The following is a 19,609-nucleotide window of genomic DNA, read 5'->3' on the forward strand; positions in this document are numbered from 1 at the left end:
CTTAGTTTTTCGCCTTATACGCCACAAGTAAATCTACAACGACCCACACCACTCACAACTTTGTTGACAAGGCCGTTTCTATCTACCAAAATAACGAACCGGAGAAATTTCTATCCTATGCGGGGTACACCAACCTCCGAATCAAGGGCAACCCGCAGAAACAGTACTGGGGTCCCAATCTGGCGAGACTAGAAACAATCAAGGCCTCGGTTAACCCTAGCGACGTTTTTTCAACGCCCCAGGGCATCACGCCATGTTTATAGATACTATTAAGCAGTAAATAGATACCTATTGTATGATGTTGTTACAATACAGTATCGACCACTGCCAACTTCCTAATAAAGTAACTTATAAATAATCCTAAAGATATGCTCTATTAAACCGTAGCTACCCTGTACAAAGCGGTTCACAGCCTATTTTAGCAAAAGGAACTGCGTTTTAGCAGAATGGAGGTTATATAACTAAGAATAAGCTTAATTCGGGTCAGTTGATTCGAGGGCGCGCTGTTTCAGATCCCTGATGAATGATTGGCATGACGAAGTCGCGTCCGTCATTATTGCTCCAAAGAGCATCACATTTCCGGTGACTTCACTAGGTAGGTTGTCGAAACTGCCGCAGTCGTCACAATCCAAAATCTTCTGCGCCAGCTCCGCTGAATTGCGCTGTCTCATAACAAATTCTGATAGGTCTTGTGTGTTGATCCGGTTGTTCATATGCTTCCTGGTCAATTCCCCGCATTGACATTGTTTATTTGAGGTAGTACTGTCAGACGATTGTGATCTCCCGTCCATTTCACGGACGCCATCGGCTACGTGTGGATCTTGAGCCTGAGTCCGCACGATTTGGTTCTGGGACGTGGCATTAAGAGGATATGCAGCACTCATCATAGTGTCTAATGCGGACACTTCAAACCAGGAAAACTCATCTGGTGGAGTCGAAAACGTCGTTGGGGCACCCAGAGTATCGAACGTCATGGCCCCATTGAAATCCTCCTGTATATGGAAACCTTGAAACAGATCAAGGTCATTCCGATGGGCGGCAACAGAGCTATTTTGGCCTGAGTTGACGTTCAAGTCAGATGGCGGGGTGCTCCATCGTTTCGATGGGCGGCCAATAGGCCGAGTTGGAGAGTATCGACATGATAAGCCAAATCGATGACAACGAGCACATGGGTTCTCATTAGAACATTTGATCTTGCGTTTCCCTGTATCGGTGTTTAGTGATTAGTCATGAGCCACCCACTAGTGGTCTCTCGGAAGGGAATATGGGTGGACATACTGCAATGGTCGCACGTTTTCCGTAGGTCTTGAGGTGAGGATGGCGCTCTGGGAGATTCCATGACTTCTCTTGTTTTGTTTCTAAGACTCCGAAAGATGCCGTGCACTCGCGGGCGACCCCAAGACTCTGCTGTGTTAAGAAGGCGCCGCCCCTTGGTTGTCCGGATGGCCACACTGGTGGAGAAAGCGGTGACTTTAGAGCCAACCAGCAAGAGTCTTGACACATGAATTTCGTGTGCCTCACTCTCATTGGCCATCTGCATATCCACATCGCGGAGGCTTATTCCAGCGGTTCAAACCTTGTCGAGGCTGTGACAAGCAATCAAACTCCGGAAGCAGATCTTTGAGCAAATAGCAAGACAAAGAGTCAGGCACTATAATTCACTCAGTAGTATATTAGTATAAGTAAATAAGCCTTTATTAACTTTACTCTATTCTTTCTTTCCTATTGTTCAATACCTGAATAAAAGATTCTGTCAAGATATTAGAAACTGCTTATTGTAACCAAGGTATAAAATCTTACCTCCAGGCTTCTAACGAGTGCTAAACGTTTCAAGAGTAGATCGTAGCTCTTCCAAGTGCTCGCTCGTAAGGCCATTTACATATAGTTAACCCATTCTAATAGCAGCACCCTGCAAGCAGCATATGCCAAGAAAACACGGTCGGCTAGTATTGCTCCAACCTCTGCTGCACACAATCTCGGCCTCGGTATAAAATGTGCCGAATATTATATTGTATACGTATTGAACAGCAGAGCTTGTTATATTGTTACTATAAACGGATATTTGTGGATTATGCAGACAGGGAGCTACCGTTGTCGCCACCACGTCTTCCAACGACAAAGTCGACGCTCTCAAGAAGCTGGGAGCTTCGCACGTCATCAACTACCGCGAGATACCCAACTGGGGCGAAGCTGCACGAGGGCTGACTCCAAAGGGTCTTGGCTTTGACCACATTATTTAGATTGGCGGCGTAGCCAGTATTGCGCAGTCACTCAAGGGTATCAAGCTCGGCGGTGTCATCACCATCATTGGATTCCTCACGTCATCAGACGAGTAACCAGCGTTGATGGAAGCTCTCAATCATTTGTGCATTGTCCGTGGAATCTTCGTCGGTTCTAAGGTGCAGTTCGAGGAGATGAAACGCGCTATTGACTCGATCAAAATGCGGCCGGTGGTTGAAAGCAAGATCTTTTCTTTTGAGGAAGTTAAGGACGCCTACCAGTATCAGTGGGATAGGAAGAATTTTGGAAAGGTTGTCATTCAGGTTGGAAAGTGAGGGACTCAGTGTAACCTCCCACCTATATATTAAGAGTATATAGCTACATTTAACTCAAGTATAGATTAGCACTACTTGCAGCCAGCTCAGTACTAATTGTCTATATAATGTAAAAAGGAGTGTTGACTAGTAATACTGCTATTACTACTATTTGATAGTATACTATTTAATTCTAAGGATAGTTTAAAACTTACACCTAGGTTATGTTGACTTGTAATTCTCTTCTTTTCTAGACTGAGTAGCTACTAGTCTTTATAACCCGCTACCCTATATGTATAAATATATTAATACATCATTATACATGTAATTCTCAGAGGTTATACTGGAGGGTGATCCTGTTTCTTTATGTCAATGTCATCGCCATGTTACTCTTGTGAAAATGCGCGGTTGGCTAGGGCGATGCTACTTCTATTAAAAGTGGTATCTATATACACTCTTCGAGACTTCTAATACCATAATGACTAGGCGTCAATCCTCCAGGAGTCCTTCTAGCAGTTGTTGCAGTCATCTGGGTTGCCAAGCCTGCAGAAGCAAGATGAACCAATGGAGATATCGGCTTCTGCCTCTGCTGACTTGAGTAAACTCTTGATAATAACAGCCTCCGCATCTCTTCCCAGACTTAAAAGACATTCATGATATCCATGCAAAGCCTAAACATTCCTAGGATGCTGGTGGCCGCGGGTCAGGCCTTCACGAAGGCCAAGATCTTCAGCATAGGCATTTACATCTCTCCTCCTATACATTCCAGTAAAACCTTTGTTTCTTCTCGTATCTGTTTTACAATGTCCGCAGCCTTCTCCTTCTTCTGAAGCATTCCTACCCCAAGTCCCTGCCCAGATCGTATTCGTATCCCTTACAACAAATTCATTGCCTCCCTTACTGCTGCTTCGAGTGCTAAGGGCTAACTGAGCTTCCTGAATGCTCATGCCCGCTTCTTCTACATTATCATACATGGCATTTCGTATACACCTGCCATCATACATGTCGGGCCAGAGGTTCTGTCCCCAAATATCGTCAAAGACTCTGGAACGGACAGTAGCCTCACCTCCGTCACGGGCGGCAAGACATTCATCCACCACTTCATTAGCCACCTCAATTTCATGGCACGCCAGAAAGCGCGTACCCATAACAACACCTGAAGCGCCCAAGGCGATGGCTGCTGCCACACTCCGTTTATCCATGATGCCACCGGCAGCGATTAGGGGAATGCTAGATTGACCTTGCTCGCGCAGTGCGTCTGAGGCTTCAGGAATCAGGGTGATGATACTTGCTCCGTATTTATGACCGTGGCCGCCGGCATCACATCCCTGTAGTACTAGAGCGTCTGGTTCACAACTCGTTGCTGCCGCCAAAGCTGCTTTGACGCTTCCTACTTGAATCCATACTTTGGTATCGGGCGACACGGCGCGGATACTCTCAGACCATGATCTGAATTCTTTGTCTGTCCCGATAGATAGCCACACCATCGCTGGCCTGTACTTCGCAAACGCCTTGATCCAAGAGCTGGCATTTCCACCAATAGCAATGATACCAACTCCTACTGGAAGCACCTTGGACGTCTCATCGAATATCGAAGTCCCATGTAGCTTTTGTTTCGCTTGTTCTAGCTCCCTCTGCAACATCCCCGGACTGCCTGTAAAGCCAATCTGTCCAAGGCCTCCAGCTAGTGATACAGCTACGGCCAATTGATTCGTTGCGAAGCCGCTCATGGGTGCGTTTGAGATAAATGGATACTCAACCCATGGAAAAGATTCCAACAACCTGGCGCGACGTTCCTTAGAGGTACTCATGTTAGGGAAATAATGAAAGATATTGTGTAATTTGAGGAATGAATTTTGTTTCAAATGTCGTTTTTGCGTGATTCCGTCTGATGTGATAAGAGCGCAAATATGACAACTTTAACCAGCCAGAGTTCGGGTGTATTATCAAATCTACCGCCAAGTCTTCGTAATAATCCCGCTTTGCTTCGAGATCCCAGAATTAGGTGGCATGCCTAGTGGGTAGCAGAAAAGTTAGCCTCCTAAGTCTTAGGGTATAAAAATAAGTAGTCTAAGACTATAGCCTAAGGAGCATAAAGTGGCATGCTAATTTCGTCTCTTATGCTTCCAGCGGCCAACTTTTCTGGTACCCTGATGCATGCCTCTGTGATTAGTCATGATGTCAAGCCAGCGGTGGATACAGCGCAGTAAGATGACGGAGACTTTCTCGGATTGTTCCATGTTCAATGCGGCAGCATTTTTGGCCCTAAGTGAGATCCCGCCACACTCGAGAGCATCACTCGGCCAATCTGGGCTTGGCCCAATAACAAAAACTATGGTTGTTTCTGGGCGATGTTTCCCTGCGACTCGTGGATACGTAGTCAACAGGATTTGTGACCATACACTTGATTTATTCATCGATTTAATAGATATTGGTCCCGGTCGCTTTACCTGCCACTGCGTACTGTCCAGTAATAAAGCAAAGACAACTATATTTTAACTACCAATCATTATGGCATCCGACCCTTCGCCCGACCAAGTTTCCTCGAACCCTCCGGAGAAAATGCCAGAGGGAGACATTCATGATGGTTCTAGGAGTGTGTTTACCTCGACGGTTGTGCCTCCCATTGAATGTTCAGTCGACAGCCCTCCAAATGGAGGCTATAGATGGGTATGTACAGCCGCTGCAGCTATTATCAACATGCACTCATAGGGCTTCAGCTCGGCATACTCCGTATTCCTTGCCCATTATCTCGATATCGATAAATTTCCGGGAACAACAGATCTAGACTATGCATTCATCGGTGGCCTCAGTCTGACATGTCTATTCCTCGTTTCCCCTATCGCAACTCTTTGTGTCGGACGGTTTGGTATCAGGCCTACAATGTTGGCAGGCATGCTTCTTGAGTCTGCCGGCTTAGTTTGCGCTAGCTTCGCCTCGCAATCCTGGCACCTCTTCCTTACTCAAGGTGTCCTCTTTGGATTCGGACTTGGCTTGCTCTTTATCCCGACGGCTGCAGTCATTCCACAGTGGTTCGCAACCAAACGCTCTTTAGCTAGCGGATTTGCCTTGGCCGGTGCCGCATTCGGCGGAACAGTGTACTCATTAGCCGCAGGAGCTATGATTCGGAACCTTGGCCTTCACTGGGCTCTTCGAATTCTCGGCATTCTGGCCTTTGCAGTCAACACATCCATGATAATCCTCATCAGAGACCGTAACAAAGTTTCCGCGGGTATTACTCGCAACCCTTTTCAAGGCAAGCACTTCAAAATTGGAGGTTTCTGGCTCTTGCTTGGATTCGGCGGCTTTACCATGCTGGGTTATTTTATCCTCATCTTTACACTTGCCAGTTTTGCCAATCATCTCGGACTGAATTCTTCCCAAGCCTCTGTTGTCAGTGCCATATTTAACCTCGGTCAGACGGTTGGTCGACCTTTGGTTGGATATTTGAGCGATAGATTTGGACGCATCAACATGGCGGCAATCATGACCCTACTAGCAGGAATTTTGCCTCTCGCTATGTGGGTGTGCACCCAGACATACGCTACATTGGTCTCCTTTGCAATGCTAGAAGGCATCGTCGGAGGCGTGTTTTGGGCCGCAATTGCGCCCCTTACGGTTGAAGTCGTGGATATTAGAGATCTTGCTTCTGGCCTTACACCTATATGGCTCTCACTATCAATTCCTTGCACTTTCAGCGAAGCCATTGCTTTGGCGATTGTCAAAGACACGGGGTCTTACCTGGGAACACAATTGTTCACCGGGTTTATGTATATTGCTGCGGCAAGTTGCTTGTTTGTCTTACGGGGCTGGAAGATCAACCAGCTTGAAATAGAGCGTTCACTGGGCGAGGGCGAACCAACCAGCAGTAGTACATCTAGAGCTAAGGCCGAGGATTACAGAGCCGAATCGCCGAGCTTTTTATATTTATTATTGCTTAACTTGTCGAAAGCTGTCCGCATCGCCAAGGTATAGGACGATATAAGGAACTACTAAACTTTATAAACCCTGTATCAATTATTTATTGCATATATTTTAGATTGTGATTGAGACAGGATCGAAAGTCAGGGCCCCCAGGAAGGTCAACGTTGTGGGTTCCTGAGGCTGCCCATGTAAACATCTCAGTGAAATATATAGACACTGAGATGCTCCCGCAATCACCATCAGAAATCTCTGCAGTATGAGTCTCTACTGTGGTATCCTAGGCCGACTGTGTACCATCAGCGTTCAGCCGTATCCTAGACCCTGAAAGGCATCACCATACATTGCAGAAGACCGTAAGCGCGTCCACCCTCCAGAGGTTGCGGATCCGAGGAATGAATCCGCTTGAATATCTCTAGATGTCTAGTGTTATCAGTAATTGTTACAGCCATTGTGAAACATAGTATAAGGGTTCTATGCAATCGCATTTGATGTTACTGAACGATCCATATACTTAGCCCGTTCGAGAAATGAAGAACGCAATGACCATACAATTGCAAAAATGAAGTTCCCTAAGAACGTCTCGTTTCGAATCAAGGATCTGAGGAAGTAATTGCAGTGGTAATGTGAAGAACCAACACAATGGAAGTCAGTTGGTTGTACTAGCGCATCACCACGCTATCAGTGCACCAGGATTCTGACTGCACGCTAACGACTGAATAATACGCCAGAATGTAAGCTGCACTAAAGAACGTATCCTAACTGAGCTCCGTTGGACTGTTTCATCTACCAAAGATCTACAGGGTCTTTTCTCCACTTTCATATCTCTCTCTGTTCATCATCTTCTTTGTTTCATAGACACACAGACGTGCACTGTGCTGGACGGATGCCCTGTGCTTACACCGAAGCTCAGCCGCTCGCAGAGTTTTTAAGTCCGACATTGTGTTTGTTCCATCATCCTTGATTCTTCACTCTCTCAACTGCGCACTTCATTTCGAGACCTCGTCATTATCCTCTTCCATCTCAAACTTACCGCGACACTCATTAATCTCAATCGGCAACCATGGCAAATCCCGAGTATATTTATTGCACTATCTGCGGCATGACCTTGGGCGATGATAACTGCGTCGTCTATTCTGGCCCTCACTGGCCAGGAGCCGATTTCCATTCTCGGAAAGTCTCGGACCAAGAGCTTACCCGCTACGAAGCCGAGGCTGAAAGTCAATACGGCAAAGCAGCACTTCCTACTGGGCAAATTGTCTATCCTCCAGAGGCTTATGACGAACATGAACGGGATGAACATCTGCCAGACGGTGTCGCTCCAGCAAAGATGTATATTGCGGTCCATCCAGCTTGCGAAGATATGGCCAAACGCGTAATCGAGACTTCATCCATTGCCAAGGTTCATTCAATCGGTGATCTCTGGTTGGCTTTAGAACGCCGTTGTGCTGGTTATCTCCACTGGGCATGGCAACAGCAACCTAGAAGACGTGACGAAAGATTTATTCCTCCCATTCCCTACAACACGGTTGATGAGCCTGGCCTTCACGGCTATTATGCCCCTCTTCATTGCCTTGAACATTGGGGCGACGAGTGGGAAGGATGGGTACATATACTTTTCTGCACCAAACTTGGAAGACCTGGACTAATACAGTTATAATAGTGGGATGAGAATCCTGTCAACATACCCAACTTAACCACCGACTTGATGTCGAACCTCGAGAGAGTTGAACCCACCCTTGCCCCAAAGCTTAAAGAACTATTGGAACTTTCACCAAACGAGATCAAGAACCACATAAACACCTTTGTGCAGGACGGAGAATTCTCGCTTGATTGCAATTATCTCATGCCTCAGTCCATGTGGGCGGAAGTATTCTTCCACATTCCCTTCCTCTGGGATCTTAACATCGATACCGTGTACAAAAAGACAGGGTCAAGCAAGGATGACCTGGAAAGGTGGAACTGGGAGAAACTCACAAGGCAGGTTATGAGCCGCGCGGAGATATCGCACGATGTGAAGCCCTGGGTTGACGATGAGGAGGCGTGGGATTATTCGGATGTTGGACTCAATGTTCCTGGCGGTTTCGCAAATCGCCGCAGAATCTGGCAAATACTAGAGGAGCTGCATCCGGATGTTGCGCTGTGGAGGCATCAGGATTGTAGGTGGTGATTTGTTGAGAACCATGTTTTAAGAGCATAGCACATGATTCTATAGTGGCCTAAACATCCCTACAGTTTAAGTAGTTAAAGATGACCACGTTGTGTTTTTATATGTACCTAAGTCACTCCAAGATGCTATAACTTTTAAGAGTCAATATGGTCAGATCGTGAAACAAACTCTTTTCCACTCCGTGTTGTAAGCCCCGTTTTTCAATTATTGTGGCTTGTCGGTGATATCCGCGGCAATTGCAATGTTTCAGTCAAAACGTTTTTGTCGGGAAGATCCCTACCACTGAAGAATAGCGGCCGTTAGTTTGCGCCTGTTGGTTGCTGTCTTTTGTGAGTCAGTTGTCCGGTGTAGATTGTGTTTTTTTTTGTAATGGAACTAGCTGGGATCATGCTTAGTTGACGGACAAGGGACTTCCAGCCTTATGCGCACAGAAGATCTCCACAAGGTAGCCTAGAAGACACGCCGACCTAGAGAAGTAGTGCCGAAACCCCTCAGGCTGATCGCTGCACAAGCTTGTCTCCTACAAACCTCCACAACATATCATGAGCTACAGTCCGCGAAGTCCAAGCGCAGAGGGACAACAAAAGAAAGATGACGCTGCGCGGAAAGAGCGCGTACAGCAGCTTGTCAAATTACCCAACCCTAGACCACGAGCTTTGACGCCTGACGCTACGTGTTCAAAAGCTCCAGTGGCACGTTTTCAGGAGTCTTGGCAGTGGTTTAAGATACCACCAAATATACGCAGGGACATCCTTCGACAAGCATTTGGAGATGGACGTCTTCATCTTCAATTAGTCCATGGCTGCCAAGAAGATACTGCCGCTGAATCAGATCGACAAGGCTGGCGATGGAGAAGCTCGAGGTGTTATCGGTTGTCACAGGATGATATCACACAAAGACATGCAATGACAAATGGTGGTCTTCCCGGACCATGGTCGGATGAGTGTCATTTGGATAGCGCGCCTGTTGGTATAATGGGTTGGCTTCTATCTTGTCGTCAGAAGTAAGTCTAGCACCTCTTCGGAACTGACTTAGGTTGTTCCAACGATGTTGTGAGTATCAAGGTTGACAGACGCACAGCTACTCAGAGACGATAGATATACTCTATTCGACGAATGTGTTGATCTTGAACGGGCAGGCAATGATGATTCATCTCCATCAATTGATACCGACACAAAGGCTTGAGACCGTTACGTCTCTTGAGGTTAGATGGTATCTCAAAACACGCTTTACATCATGGGACGACACGATAGACAAATTGGATGGAGATCATCTAGACTGTGTCTTCAATCAGCTATCATCGCCCTACTTCCCAGCACTGCGCAACCTGTATATCACACTCGAAGATTCATCCCAAGCCCGTCTATCTATTGATGCAATAGAAGACTATAAGGATATTATTCTCAAACACCTTGACGACTTCTCACGACGAATGAACCACTTGAAACAGTTCTCCTGCGCGTTGCCCTCCACCTTCTTTGAGTATATCTACCACGAAGCGACGGAAGAAATTCGAGGAAGATCTGCTATAGAGTACGAGTCATACCGACAGGTCTGGCGTGACTCCTATGGTCAAATGACAGTTGTTCGGATACCGTACATTGATAACTATCCTGGCCCGCCGCATCATATACTTCAGGACAGTATGGTTCAGGACAGTATGGCTGGTGGCTATTGGATCCTTGAGATACCTGGTACGAACTGAGATAGTTGATGAAGTAGTCAGTGTCGTCATGGATAAAGATATTTTAATGAGACCTCTCCAAGGGGATGTAGAATCTTGCTAGAGTGATCATGACAGTTTGGTATATAAGCGAACAATGCAGCCTCAGCAGAAGTTGGACCTACTACTTCGGGCGAAATCGCTCAGTGTTGGGCCGAAAGGTCCCAGCCGGAGTATTATATACTATCTAGTGGGCAGGGCAGCAGAAAAATGGCCTCCCAAGTTTTGAGGTATAAAGATAAGTAGTCTGAGAACCATGATCTAAGGGGCGTGATCTTGCCGATCGTAATGCTAGTCGGCATTGTGTACGAGACCTTTGAAAGTGGTTAGTTATGTGCAGCAAGAGACCGGGATTAATTGACTAGTAGTCAGTCGTGGTAGGCTAGGTAATGGTAAGTAGATGTCTTTGACTTGTGTTTGGCTTGCCAGTTGACTGGGGTTGCAAGAGGAAGAAGTTGCTGCTCTAGAGAAAATGAGGAATCTAGGTATGAATTTATGGTCACTTAAGCTTTCGCCCAGGCCTTCTCAATTTCCTCTTAAGTTTTTAACAAAGGTTAATCTGTCCGCGCAGATCAAATTTTTAATATAATTCAAATTAAAGGTTCTCTCAAGACAAGGTTTCTTCCACGGCGTAACTCTTACGGCATGAACCTTATAATAGAGGTTATAAAGGAAGCTTCTGTCACGCTGAAGACAGCAGTAACTTCTTCCTCTTGCAACCTCAGTTAAAGTCAGTAGGAACCTAGGTATAACCTAAAGATAATTAAAATCATAAGGAATCTAAGCATAACCTAAAGATAAATAAAATCATCTAAGGAGCATAAAGTGGTCTAATAATTTTATCTCTTATAATTCTGTCTTCATTGGTAGCTACCTAGCGGCTATCTTGACTGCCTGCCTACAAGACCATTCTGTATTCGTAGCGTGTTATCACTTCTTGGCCTCTTGTTTCTTCTTAATATCGCTGGCAATAGTTTGGGCGATGTTATAATGGTCTCTTTTCAGCGCCCATGCGAGAGCGTTGTTCTGACTGTTATCTGCCCGTCGCGGGTCAACAGCGTCGAATTTGAGAAGCCGATCGACAATTTCCGAGTGCCCGTTCTTAGCAGCACATGAGATAGGGGTTCGGCCATATTGGTTCGGGGCATCGACCGTATCCTTGACCGTCTGAATTTCAATGAGCCAGTCGAACGCCTGGACATCACCAATTCTGCAAGCGTGGTGGAGAGCGGTGTTGCTGTAATCGTAAGGGTCTTTGAAGGCAGGGTCGAGTCTCCCGATCTCGACAAGCAGCTTGACGATTTCGAATTTACCGTGGCGGGCGGCGAGGTTGATGTAGCCGACGTCGACCGGTGAAGCATCTGTAGAGTCTTGTTAGCCCAAGTGTGTTGCGGTGCTCAAGAAAACTTGCCAGTTAAATTGAACCAATCGTCGCCGAAAGAGACAAGGGCCTTGACCATCGGAGCACTGGTATTGATGATTGCAGATTTCAAACACCTGTGCCCGAGCCGATCGACGTTCAGAGCGTCCTGAATTCCGGGGTTGCACAAGAGGAGAAGGAAAAAGTCACTGTCGTTATCAGAAGCGGCATTGAGAAGAAATTTTGGGTCTATTTCTAGCGGCGTCATGACGGCGGTCGCGAGTAAGTTGAGTGATGCTGGGTAGTATTGTTGTTGAAGCAAAGTTGGATGAAGAAGCAAAGTTGGATGGAGATGTCAGTAGAAGGAGGTGGGTAGGCAAGCTACTTAGAGCATAAGAGACAAAATTAGTAGGTTACTTTATGCCCCTTAGACTAGAGTTCTTGGACTACTTATTTTTGTAACCTAATACTTAGACTAGGGTGGCAGGAACGTTGGTCTCCTAAATCTTGGCACAGTCTCAGTAGCATAAACTGCCCTACCAATTTCGTCTCGTATTCTTCCAGCGGCCAATTTTCAATACCCCAGGGAAGGTGAGTGAACCCTCCTGACCTGATTAATCTGCATCAAGAATCCCAATCACAGTGTGGTCTCTTCATGCTCCAATCCCGCATCCTTCGCCTTCTTATCCGCCAGCTCACACAAGAACTTAAACTCATCACCACTGACTTGACTCACACTAAGTCTCGACTGCTTCAACAGCTGCATCGTTTCCAATGGACCACCAGCCTTTCCCAGCTCTTTCAACTCCTTGAGACCAATCTGCACGGCGAACTTCTTGCGGAACTCGACATGCACCAAATCCCAGATGGGCTTCTCCTTGGTCGACTTGGGATCGTAATATGGAGCGCTTGGTTTACGAGCGGAACCTGGAAAGAAATGTTAGAGGAACTACGAGACAACTTGTGAGATGGATACGTACGGTCTTCTGAGAATTCCTTGACGATTTCCATTATACCGACTATGCCTGGTTCCTTGCAGTTGCTGGCGTAGAAAAAAGCGAGATCACCAGCGTTCATTTTCCTCATGTTATTTCGCGCTATCAATTGTCAGTCTTCTTTCTCTTCTCGTTCAATCCAGTGATCGTACCAGCGTAGGCTCGAATTCCTACAGTCATGTTAGTACTTGACTTGTCAAAAGATCAGAGAGAAACTCACCATCCCATCCTTCAGGCTCTGTCTTGGCCCGCAAATCATCAATCGAAAACTTGACATCGACGCCATTTTCGATGCGCGTCTCGGGCTCAGCTTTCATGAGCCAGTACCACTGTCCATCATGTTTAGGCGCATCGGGATTTGTCGTGGGGATGGAGCCGATATCTGGGTCTTCGGATTCAGCGCGCGAACGAGATTGGTTGGGTTCTTGTTTCTTGGCGGGTTTCTTTGACTTCGCGACCTCTTTTTTGTCCGGTGTTTGTTGCTTTGGTGAAGGCTTTGGCTCGTCTTCTTGTATCTTTGTGGGCTTCTTTGGCTTTGGACTTTGTTTTACGTCCTGTTTCTGTTGCTTTGGCTTGTTGTCTTGCTTCTTTGCTGGTTTCTTTGTTGGAGCTGTCTTGGTCGCTGGAGCTGCTTCAGGTTCTGGTTGGCTTTTGGATGCAGCTTGTCGCAGAGATCGTCGCTTTGGCGCAGTTTCTTCGCTGGCCTCGGGGGCACTTCTTTTTCGGGGCGGCATGATGTAATGGGCGATATGTGCGTTGGGAAATGTGTTGGATGTTTTTGTCAGAGGTTCTACACGCGACGCGTCGGAGTTGGGGCGTACTGGTGCACAGCCACATATGTGATTCCGCCACAACCATGATGGTGAAGCAACGGCTGCAGGGTAATAGCATGATCAATTTCAGCGACTTTGAACACGATTTCCTGCATCACGGTTTCATAATGCGAAAAGTTTAAATCGATCATGTAATTTGAAAGATTTACTTTTCTCTGTCGATGCGCTTGGGCTGAATCTTTGCGTTTAGGTCCTTCAATCTGTTTACTTGGTGAAATTTGTAATGATGCCGACACTCAGATACAGACAAATTCATTTGGACTCAGGTTGTTCTTCAGTTATGATGTTATAAATCAATGCCATATTTATGCTTAAATAATATCTCTGCTGATATGCAATTCCAAAAATGCAAGTGATGTTTCAAATCGCTAGTCCATGCCCATTGTTGCGTCCTGCTCAAAATGCTGTCCACCATAATGCATCATTCTTCACCCACTCGTCTGTTTTATTCCCACGCTCTTTCATCTCGTTTAATGTTTCAACAGCCCGATTGTGTTGAGTTTTTGCAGTAATGTATTGTTGTCGGAGGACAAGATATGTGAGGCCATATGCAGCTGAATAATTTGTTAGTATTGGCTTTTGAGTGAGGAATGGATGGTGGGCAACATAACATACCTGCTGCTGTTGTGACAAGCGCTGCAGTGGGTAATGAGCGGGCCAGTCTCGCTGTGAATCTGGGAGCTGGGGGCTGATGGAAGTCAAAGCGGGGAAGAGCTGATCCGAATGAATTTGTTGTCATTGTGAAGGTATTGATTTGTTTGTGTGAATCAATTGAAGTGTGTTTGTTTGTTTGTTTGTTTGTGTGTTTGTATGATTGAATTGTGTCTGATATGGATGTCTAAGTAATGGTTGAACAGAGACTGTTATATACTCATCTCTGGTCGGGTCCTCCCGATAATTCATCACATCATGTTGTTCACAGGACGTTTTTAGTGGGGTCAACTCGAACGGTAACTCTGCTGAACATTTTGTCATGTGGCGTGATTCAACTGCTGACAATCCCCAGTAACAGTCAGGGGTACGTACCCCAGCCACTAAAGTACCCCAGAGGTTCAATCGGTAAACAACCCACTGGACTAAGCTTACTATTGAATTGTACAGATAAAAACGGTTAACTAAAATATTGACATGTCACCGGAAACAGGACGGTAATTTCCCTGTTGTATTTAATGAAACCTTTTGTAATGTGGCGTGATTCAACTGCTGACGATCCCCCGCCAAGAACTAAGCCTCGTCAAGTGCCGAAATGCAATCATACCATGGCCTGACTTTTTATCATTGCCGTCATTTATTTAAAGTTGGCACTATAATTGCAGATCTTCACACGATTGGCAGCAGCATAATGGCCCGAGCCGCGGTTGATTGCGCTACGTCTGAGCCTTGGTAGTACAAAGCAATGACCAGCCTTAAAGCGAAACAGATCCATCCCTGTCTGGAAATTTGATAACGATAGCTAAACACCCAGCCCTGAAATTCAACTCCACATGTTGAGCCAACCACTCAACAAAAATCTCCGAATTCTCCTGGAAGTACGTATATCCCCTCATCCTCAGCGTCCCATCCCACCGCAAGTCGCTGGCCATGCTTGATGCAGATAAACACCAGAAGTGCAGTCAGATGTTTCATATACCACCATACCTGCCAGAGAACTCGAGATCCTATCTGCTCTCTCTCCCATAGGTAAGCTAATAAGGTTCCCGATGATGGTTTACAAGGACCTGCGTATACGCGGAATGTGGCGAGGAAAATAGTCAACAAATGGTCCAAAGTACGAGGCACCATGTTTGAGTGTTATGCAAGATGAGCTGGAAGATAGCAGAGTCATTCACCGCGATCGGGGCATAGCAACATTTTGTACCAAGTTTCCGATTGACCATTCAATCTACACCAGCTCCTGAACTAGACCATTATTCTCCAGCTGAAGTTAAATACCAGCAAGCCAATTAGCGTTGCGTCCAATAGTTGCATACACTATTAAGAAAAAAAGAAACAACAAAAAAAAGCTCCACAACAGGGGCTTATTCAGACATACATACTCTACCATCAAGACTCCCAAAACCCTGAATCATGCCGTTCGCCATTAATTGAGAAGCGCTTGGGAAGAAAAAGCTCAGGCATCTTCACCGTCACAGTTGATGTCCTCTCACACGCACAAGCCGGCTTGGCCCAAATCATGCGTCCAACGATTCGACCCCCTTGAACAAGCACCGCCACTGCATCTTTCTGTATCAGATGATATTGCAGACTAGGAATACGATATGCCCTCGCTCCTCGCATCTCACTCGGCAGGACAAAGCCACCAACCTTGTAAGCGAATATTTCATGACAGCCTGTGCAGGTTATACCAACGGTGTAATCATGCGGATAGCAGTGTGAAGTCCCGTCGCCCGCATCATTCGCACCCAAGATACTTTGATCCCACCCAGGGTGAGGTTTGGAGAAGTACAAGGCGTCTGCAAGCCATTTGGCGTTGTACTCACCGTCCATTGGCCAGCGAGTTAACTCAGGCCAGTTGTAAAACTTTGTTAGAGCTTGCTGAAGAGGCTCTGCTTGGTTGGTTTCTTTTAGATGGTCCATGATCACCAACGGCCTTAGTCCATGTGTTCGTTCCATACCCGCGACGAAACGTTCAAGGTCTGGCCCTTCAATGCCCAGCACAAGCTTCGCGGCATGAGAGAACTTTGAGAAGACAACCCTGTCATACTCGGGTCTCCTGACGATTGATACAATCCCGATCTCCACGAGCGGCAGAGATATCAGATTGTTGGTAGTGTCAAAGTGGAGCTCTTCGCTGAAGTTGGAGGCGAAATCTCGTGCTCGAATTGCCAAGTAAAAACATCGCAATTGGCAAACTCAGACCAATGACTCGGCCCCCTAACCTCAATTGCTCCCAAATAAGGCGTCATCAGTAAGGGAGACATGTCTTTCCGCATCAAGCACTCCCAGGCAATCCGATAATACTCTCTCTTGAAGTCCGAACCCACCAGACTCGAATGACCTACTGGAACAACGATCCCTCTCAGAGCGTGCAGGAAGTCCATGCGGTCTCTGCAGCCTCTCTTGCAAAGGAGAACTGAACCCATGGCGAAGTTGACCATTCCGAGGGATTTGGCCAATCGCAATGTTGATAAACCCAGGCTACATGGGACACGAGTTTTCCCCATTTCTACCTTTCGCTCCAAGACGTGGACAGACCCATAATGCATTGTTTCTTCGACCCAGACTGAATAGAGACGGTCTATGAACGCCGCATCATTATTGTCGGCGAGATAATTGCCGGTGCCTACCATCATTCTTACGCGACCACTTCTGATAAGCTCCATTGCTGTCCAGATGCGTGAGAAGTATTTTGAGTTGCAAACTTTGACAATAGCGTTCAGTCGTTCAGTCGTCCGGCTTGCGGAGTAAAGATGCTGAATTGATTCTGGGCTTATGTCACCCAAGTGAAGAATGGTGGTTCCTGCCTATGCCAAATTCAGAAACTCAACACCGTTACACGGTATCGTCGATTGGTGGAATAAGTTCCACGGATCAGTCTAACTTATAATGTCGCGAGTGCTTCAAAGCCAGATAGAGTATGTCTCACTAAAAAGTTTGACAAAGAAAGTGGCGAGCTGAAATGTCGACACAAAGCAAAGATACGGTGAGGACTTTCTACCTGCTGTTCTATTAAAAACAGAATATCGTGCATTGGAGGCTGAGACAATCTTCCAAGAAGAGCATTTCCGTCACTGAGACGTGCATTTACAGGGGTTCAGGCGGGAGGGCCTCAATTATCGAGAGGGGTATATCGTTAGAATGGGCGCAGATAGCCTGAGAGACGAAATAGTTTGGTCACCTTATGCGAGTTTAGACTACCACTTAGCCTTTTTTTATTTTGGCGCACTGAGTCTTCCTTGTGTTACTCACCTGTAGATGGTGCAAGCTGAGCTTGATACTGAAATATGCAGATGAAGTTGGTGACTCCAATTGGAAAAGGCGGGGGGTTATCCTTTCTCTGTCGGGAGATATGAGCTCTATATAAGACCAGCGTGTAGTCATGTCCAGTACATCAGTTCCCACCTACACAAATTCCTCCACAGACTATATCAACCTTCAATATGCCAGGGTGCCTCGAAGGTCTCCACGCTATTGCCACTCATATCGTGAAAGGTGTCGAACAAGATGCGCTAGTCAAAGATATCGAGAAGCGAGCCAAAGATGTCTTCACCAGGGAGGTTGATTCTGCTCCCGAAACCCGCATCTTCTACAGCAGCAAAAACCCTACTCCAATCATCACCATGAAAGACGGAAAGTTCTCAACAGTTGAAGCAATGGCTATTGAAGCCGGAAAGATCTTGGAAGCTGGTACTCTCAAGGACGCCAAGGCTGCAGCACCCTCCGTCTCGAACCCAACTGACATCGGAGGCAATTGCATCGTGCCTGGCTTTGTGGAGCCTCACCTTCATATCATTACCTCAGCAATGTTGGATAAGTTCCTCTTGAACTGTGACCCGCTCAATCCAGAGATTGGCGGTACTTTCAAAGGTACAATTGAGTTTCTTCGAAAAGCCGTCGGGAATCTCGAAAAGGGTGCATGGCTGCTTGGATATGGCTATGATCCTTCTCGATTGGAACCACATGAAGGATCGTTCAGAGACTTGACACCGGATCTGTTTAAGAAGGAGAATCTGAATGATAACCCTATTCTGATCATTAATGCCTCTGGTCATATTGCCTACGCCAATTCCCTCGCCTTGTCTGCAGCCAATCAGCCCGAACCTGCTTCGGGAGTTCTTATCGAGCCAGCTGCGTTCCAACCCATCATCACCAAAGCACTACCAAGTCAATTGATAAAGTCCTTGGATATTATCGAAGGTCTATTCAATGTCTTGAAACAATGGAGCGCCAAGGGATTCACAACAGTCTTTGACGCCGGTGTCGGGCTCTCTATCCCCGAACTCGATGCTCTCATACTGAGCGCGTTGGCGGTATTTGCACCACTTCGAATTGCCGGAGCAGCTGCAAACATGACACCTGGTGAAGCTGAGAAGACTGTTGGAAAGGGAAATATGCCGCCAGGCGGCGCAACACCGTTAAAGATCAAGACCATCAAGCTCTGGATGGATGGATCAACTCAAGGCTTCACGGGTGCTCTTGAGGACCAATACAAGAACGAGCTGCTGCCGGAGTACTTCTGGGGGGCACCGTGGGGATGGGCGCGTTGGAAAGTCCACAAGACGTGCCATATCACACCTTTCACACAGTTCGACATTTTCGAGGAAATGAAGAAATGGGCAAACAAGGGTTACCAGTTGATGGTTCATGTCAATGGCGATTGCGCTTCTGAAGTGGTGCTCGATGCTTTTGAAAAACTCCAGGCTGACATGCCCGACTCCAAGGTTCGACATCGACTGGAACATTTCACCGTTACTCAATCAAAGCAAATCGAACGTGCTGCCAAGCTCAATCTCTATGCCAGCCACACAATCGGACATGTCAAGTACTGGGGCAATACCTTTGACAAATACATCCTTGGTCCCGAGCGAGCAGGTCGCATTGATCCACTCCAGGACGACGTCAAGCATGGCCTTGTCTACTCGATGCATAGTGACTCTCCTGTGTCTCAGGCTGATGGACTTTCGTATGTTAGAACTGCTACAACCAGACTGATGTACGAGAAATCACCCAAAGAGCACCCGGAGAGAGTACTTGGGGGTGATCAAAGGGTTACGGTGGAACAAGCTTTGGCAGGCATAACCATAAATCCAGCGCGTCAAATACTTCTTGACGAAGAGATTGGGACGCTTGAGGATGGGAAGGACGCTAATTTTGTTGTTTTGAGTCAGGACTTGACTTCATCCTCGCTCGATCTTAAAGATATTAGTAGTGATTGGGTGCTGGAAACTTGGTTTAAAGGACGTCTACGTTCACCACGTGGGTAATTGGGGCTCTATTTGGGACTTGACAAAACGAGTTTCATTAACTGTACTTGTCATTTTCAGAGTATAGTAGGTTGAATAGAGATGTTAGAGTCGTCGAAAATAGGCCACTTAGAGACCACAGAGAAAAACATTTAATACCCGTCTGGACC

General features: G+C 46.6%; 8 protein-coding genes across 8 annotated transcripts; 4 read left to right on the plus strand and 4 right to left on the minus strand.

The window, feature by feature from the left end:
• Positions 1 to 3,205: 3,205 nt before the first annotated feature.
• FSST1_010210 (nitronate monooxygenase) lies at positions 3,206 to 4,345 on the minus strand (the record flags this gene model as incomplete). The annotated part of the gene is made up of 1 exon (XM_083233218.1): positions 3,206 to 4,345. The coding sequence occupies one exon, from the start codon at positions 4,343 to 4,345 to the stop codon at positions 3,206 to 3,208; it is 1,140 nt and encodes a 379-aa protein (XP_083079906.1).
• Positions 4,346 to 5,045: 700 nt separating this feature from the next.
• On the plus strand, positions 5,046 to 6,509 carry FSST1_010211 (uncharacterized protein; the record flags this gene model as incomplete). Its single annotated transcript, XM_083233221.1, has 2 exons — positions 5,046 to 5,204; positions 5,247 to 6,509. The coding sequence occupies 2 exons, from the start codon at positions 5,046 to 5,048 to the stop codon at positions 6,507 to 6,509; spliced, it is 1,422 nt and encodes a 473-aa protein (XP_083079907.1).
• Positions 6,510 to 7,518: 1,009 nt separating this feature from the next.
• FSST1_010212 (uncharacterized protein) lies at positions 7,519 to 8,625 on the plus strand (the record flags this gene model as incomplete). Its single annotated transcript, XM_083233222.1, has 2 exons — positions 7,519 to 8,061; positions 8,119 to 8,625. The coding sequence occupies 2 exons, from the start codon at positions 7,519 to 7,521 to the stop codon at positions 8,623 to 8,625; spliced, it is 1,050 nt and encodes a 349-aa protein (XP_083079908.1).
• Positions 8,626 to 9,167: 542 nt separating this feature from the next.
• FSST1_010213 (uncharacterized protein) lies at positions 9,168 to 10,330 on the plus strand (the record flags this gene model as incomplete). Its single annotated transcript, XM_083233223.1, has 2 exons — positions 9,168 to 9,628; positions 9,706 to 10,330. The coding sequence occupies 2 exons, from the start codon at positions 9,168 to 9,170 to the stop codon at positions 10,328 to 10,330; spliced, it is 1,086 nt and encodes a 361-aa protein (XP_083079909.1).
• Positions 10,331 to 11,278: 948 nt separating this feature from the next.
• On the minus strand, positions 11,279 to 11,976 carry FSST1_010214 (ankyrin repeat domain-containing protein; the record flags this gene model as incomplete). Its single annotated transcript, XM_083233224.1, has 2 exons — positions 11,279 to 11,709; positions 11,919 to 11,976. 2 exons carry the CDS (start codon positions 11,974 to 11,976, stop codon positions 11,279 to 11,281), a joined length of 489 nt encoding a protein of 162 aa, XP_083079910.1.
• A 369-nt stretch (positions 11,977 to 12,345) lies between these two features.
• FSST1_010215 (PUA-like domain-containing protein) lies at positions 12,346 to 13,437 on the minus strand (the record flags this gene model as incomplete). The annotated part of the gene is made up of 4 exons (XM_083233225.1): positions 12,346 to 12,635; positions 12,689 to 12,805; positions 12,856 to 12,873; positions 12,924 to 13,437. The coding sequence occupies 4 exons, from the start codon at positions 13,435 to 13,437 to the stop codon at positions 12,346 to 12,348; spliced, it is 939 nt and encodes a 312-aa protein (XP_083079911.1).
• A 495-nt stretch (positions 13,438 to 13,932) lies between these two features.
• FSST1_010216 (uncharacterized protein) lies at positions 13,933 to 14,275 on the minus strand (the record flags this gene model as incomplete). The annotated part of the gene is made up of 2 exons (XM_083233226.1): positions 13,933 to 14,090; positions 14,152 to 14,275. The coding sequence occupies 2 exons, from the start codon at positions 14,273 to 14,275 to the stop codon at positions 13,933 to 13,935; spliced, it is 282 nt and encodes a 93-aa protein (XP_083079912.1).
• A 3,361-nt stretch (positions 14,276 to 17,636) lies between these two features.
• On the plus strand, positions 17,637 to 19,460 carry FSST1_010217 (amidohydrolase; the record flags this gene model as incomplete). The annotated part of the gene is made up of 1 exon (XM_083233227.1): positions 17,637 to 19,460. The coding sequence occupies one exon, from the start codon at positions 17,637 to 17,639 to the stop codon at positions 19,458 to 19,460; it is 1,824 nt and encodes a 607-aa protein (XP_083079913.1).
• Between the last annotated feature and the right edge of the window lie 149 nt (positions 19,461 to 19,609).

Source organism: Fusarium sambucinum, chromosome III (genome assembly GCF_050947815.1).
Source record: "Fusarium sambucinum isolate potato_lamoka chromosome III, whole genome shotgun sequence".
NCBI lineage: Eukaryota > Fungi > Ascomycota > Sordariomycetes > Hypocreales > Nectriaceae > Fusarium > Fusarium sambucinum.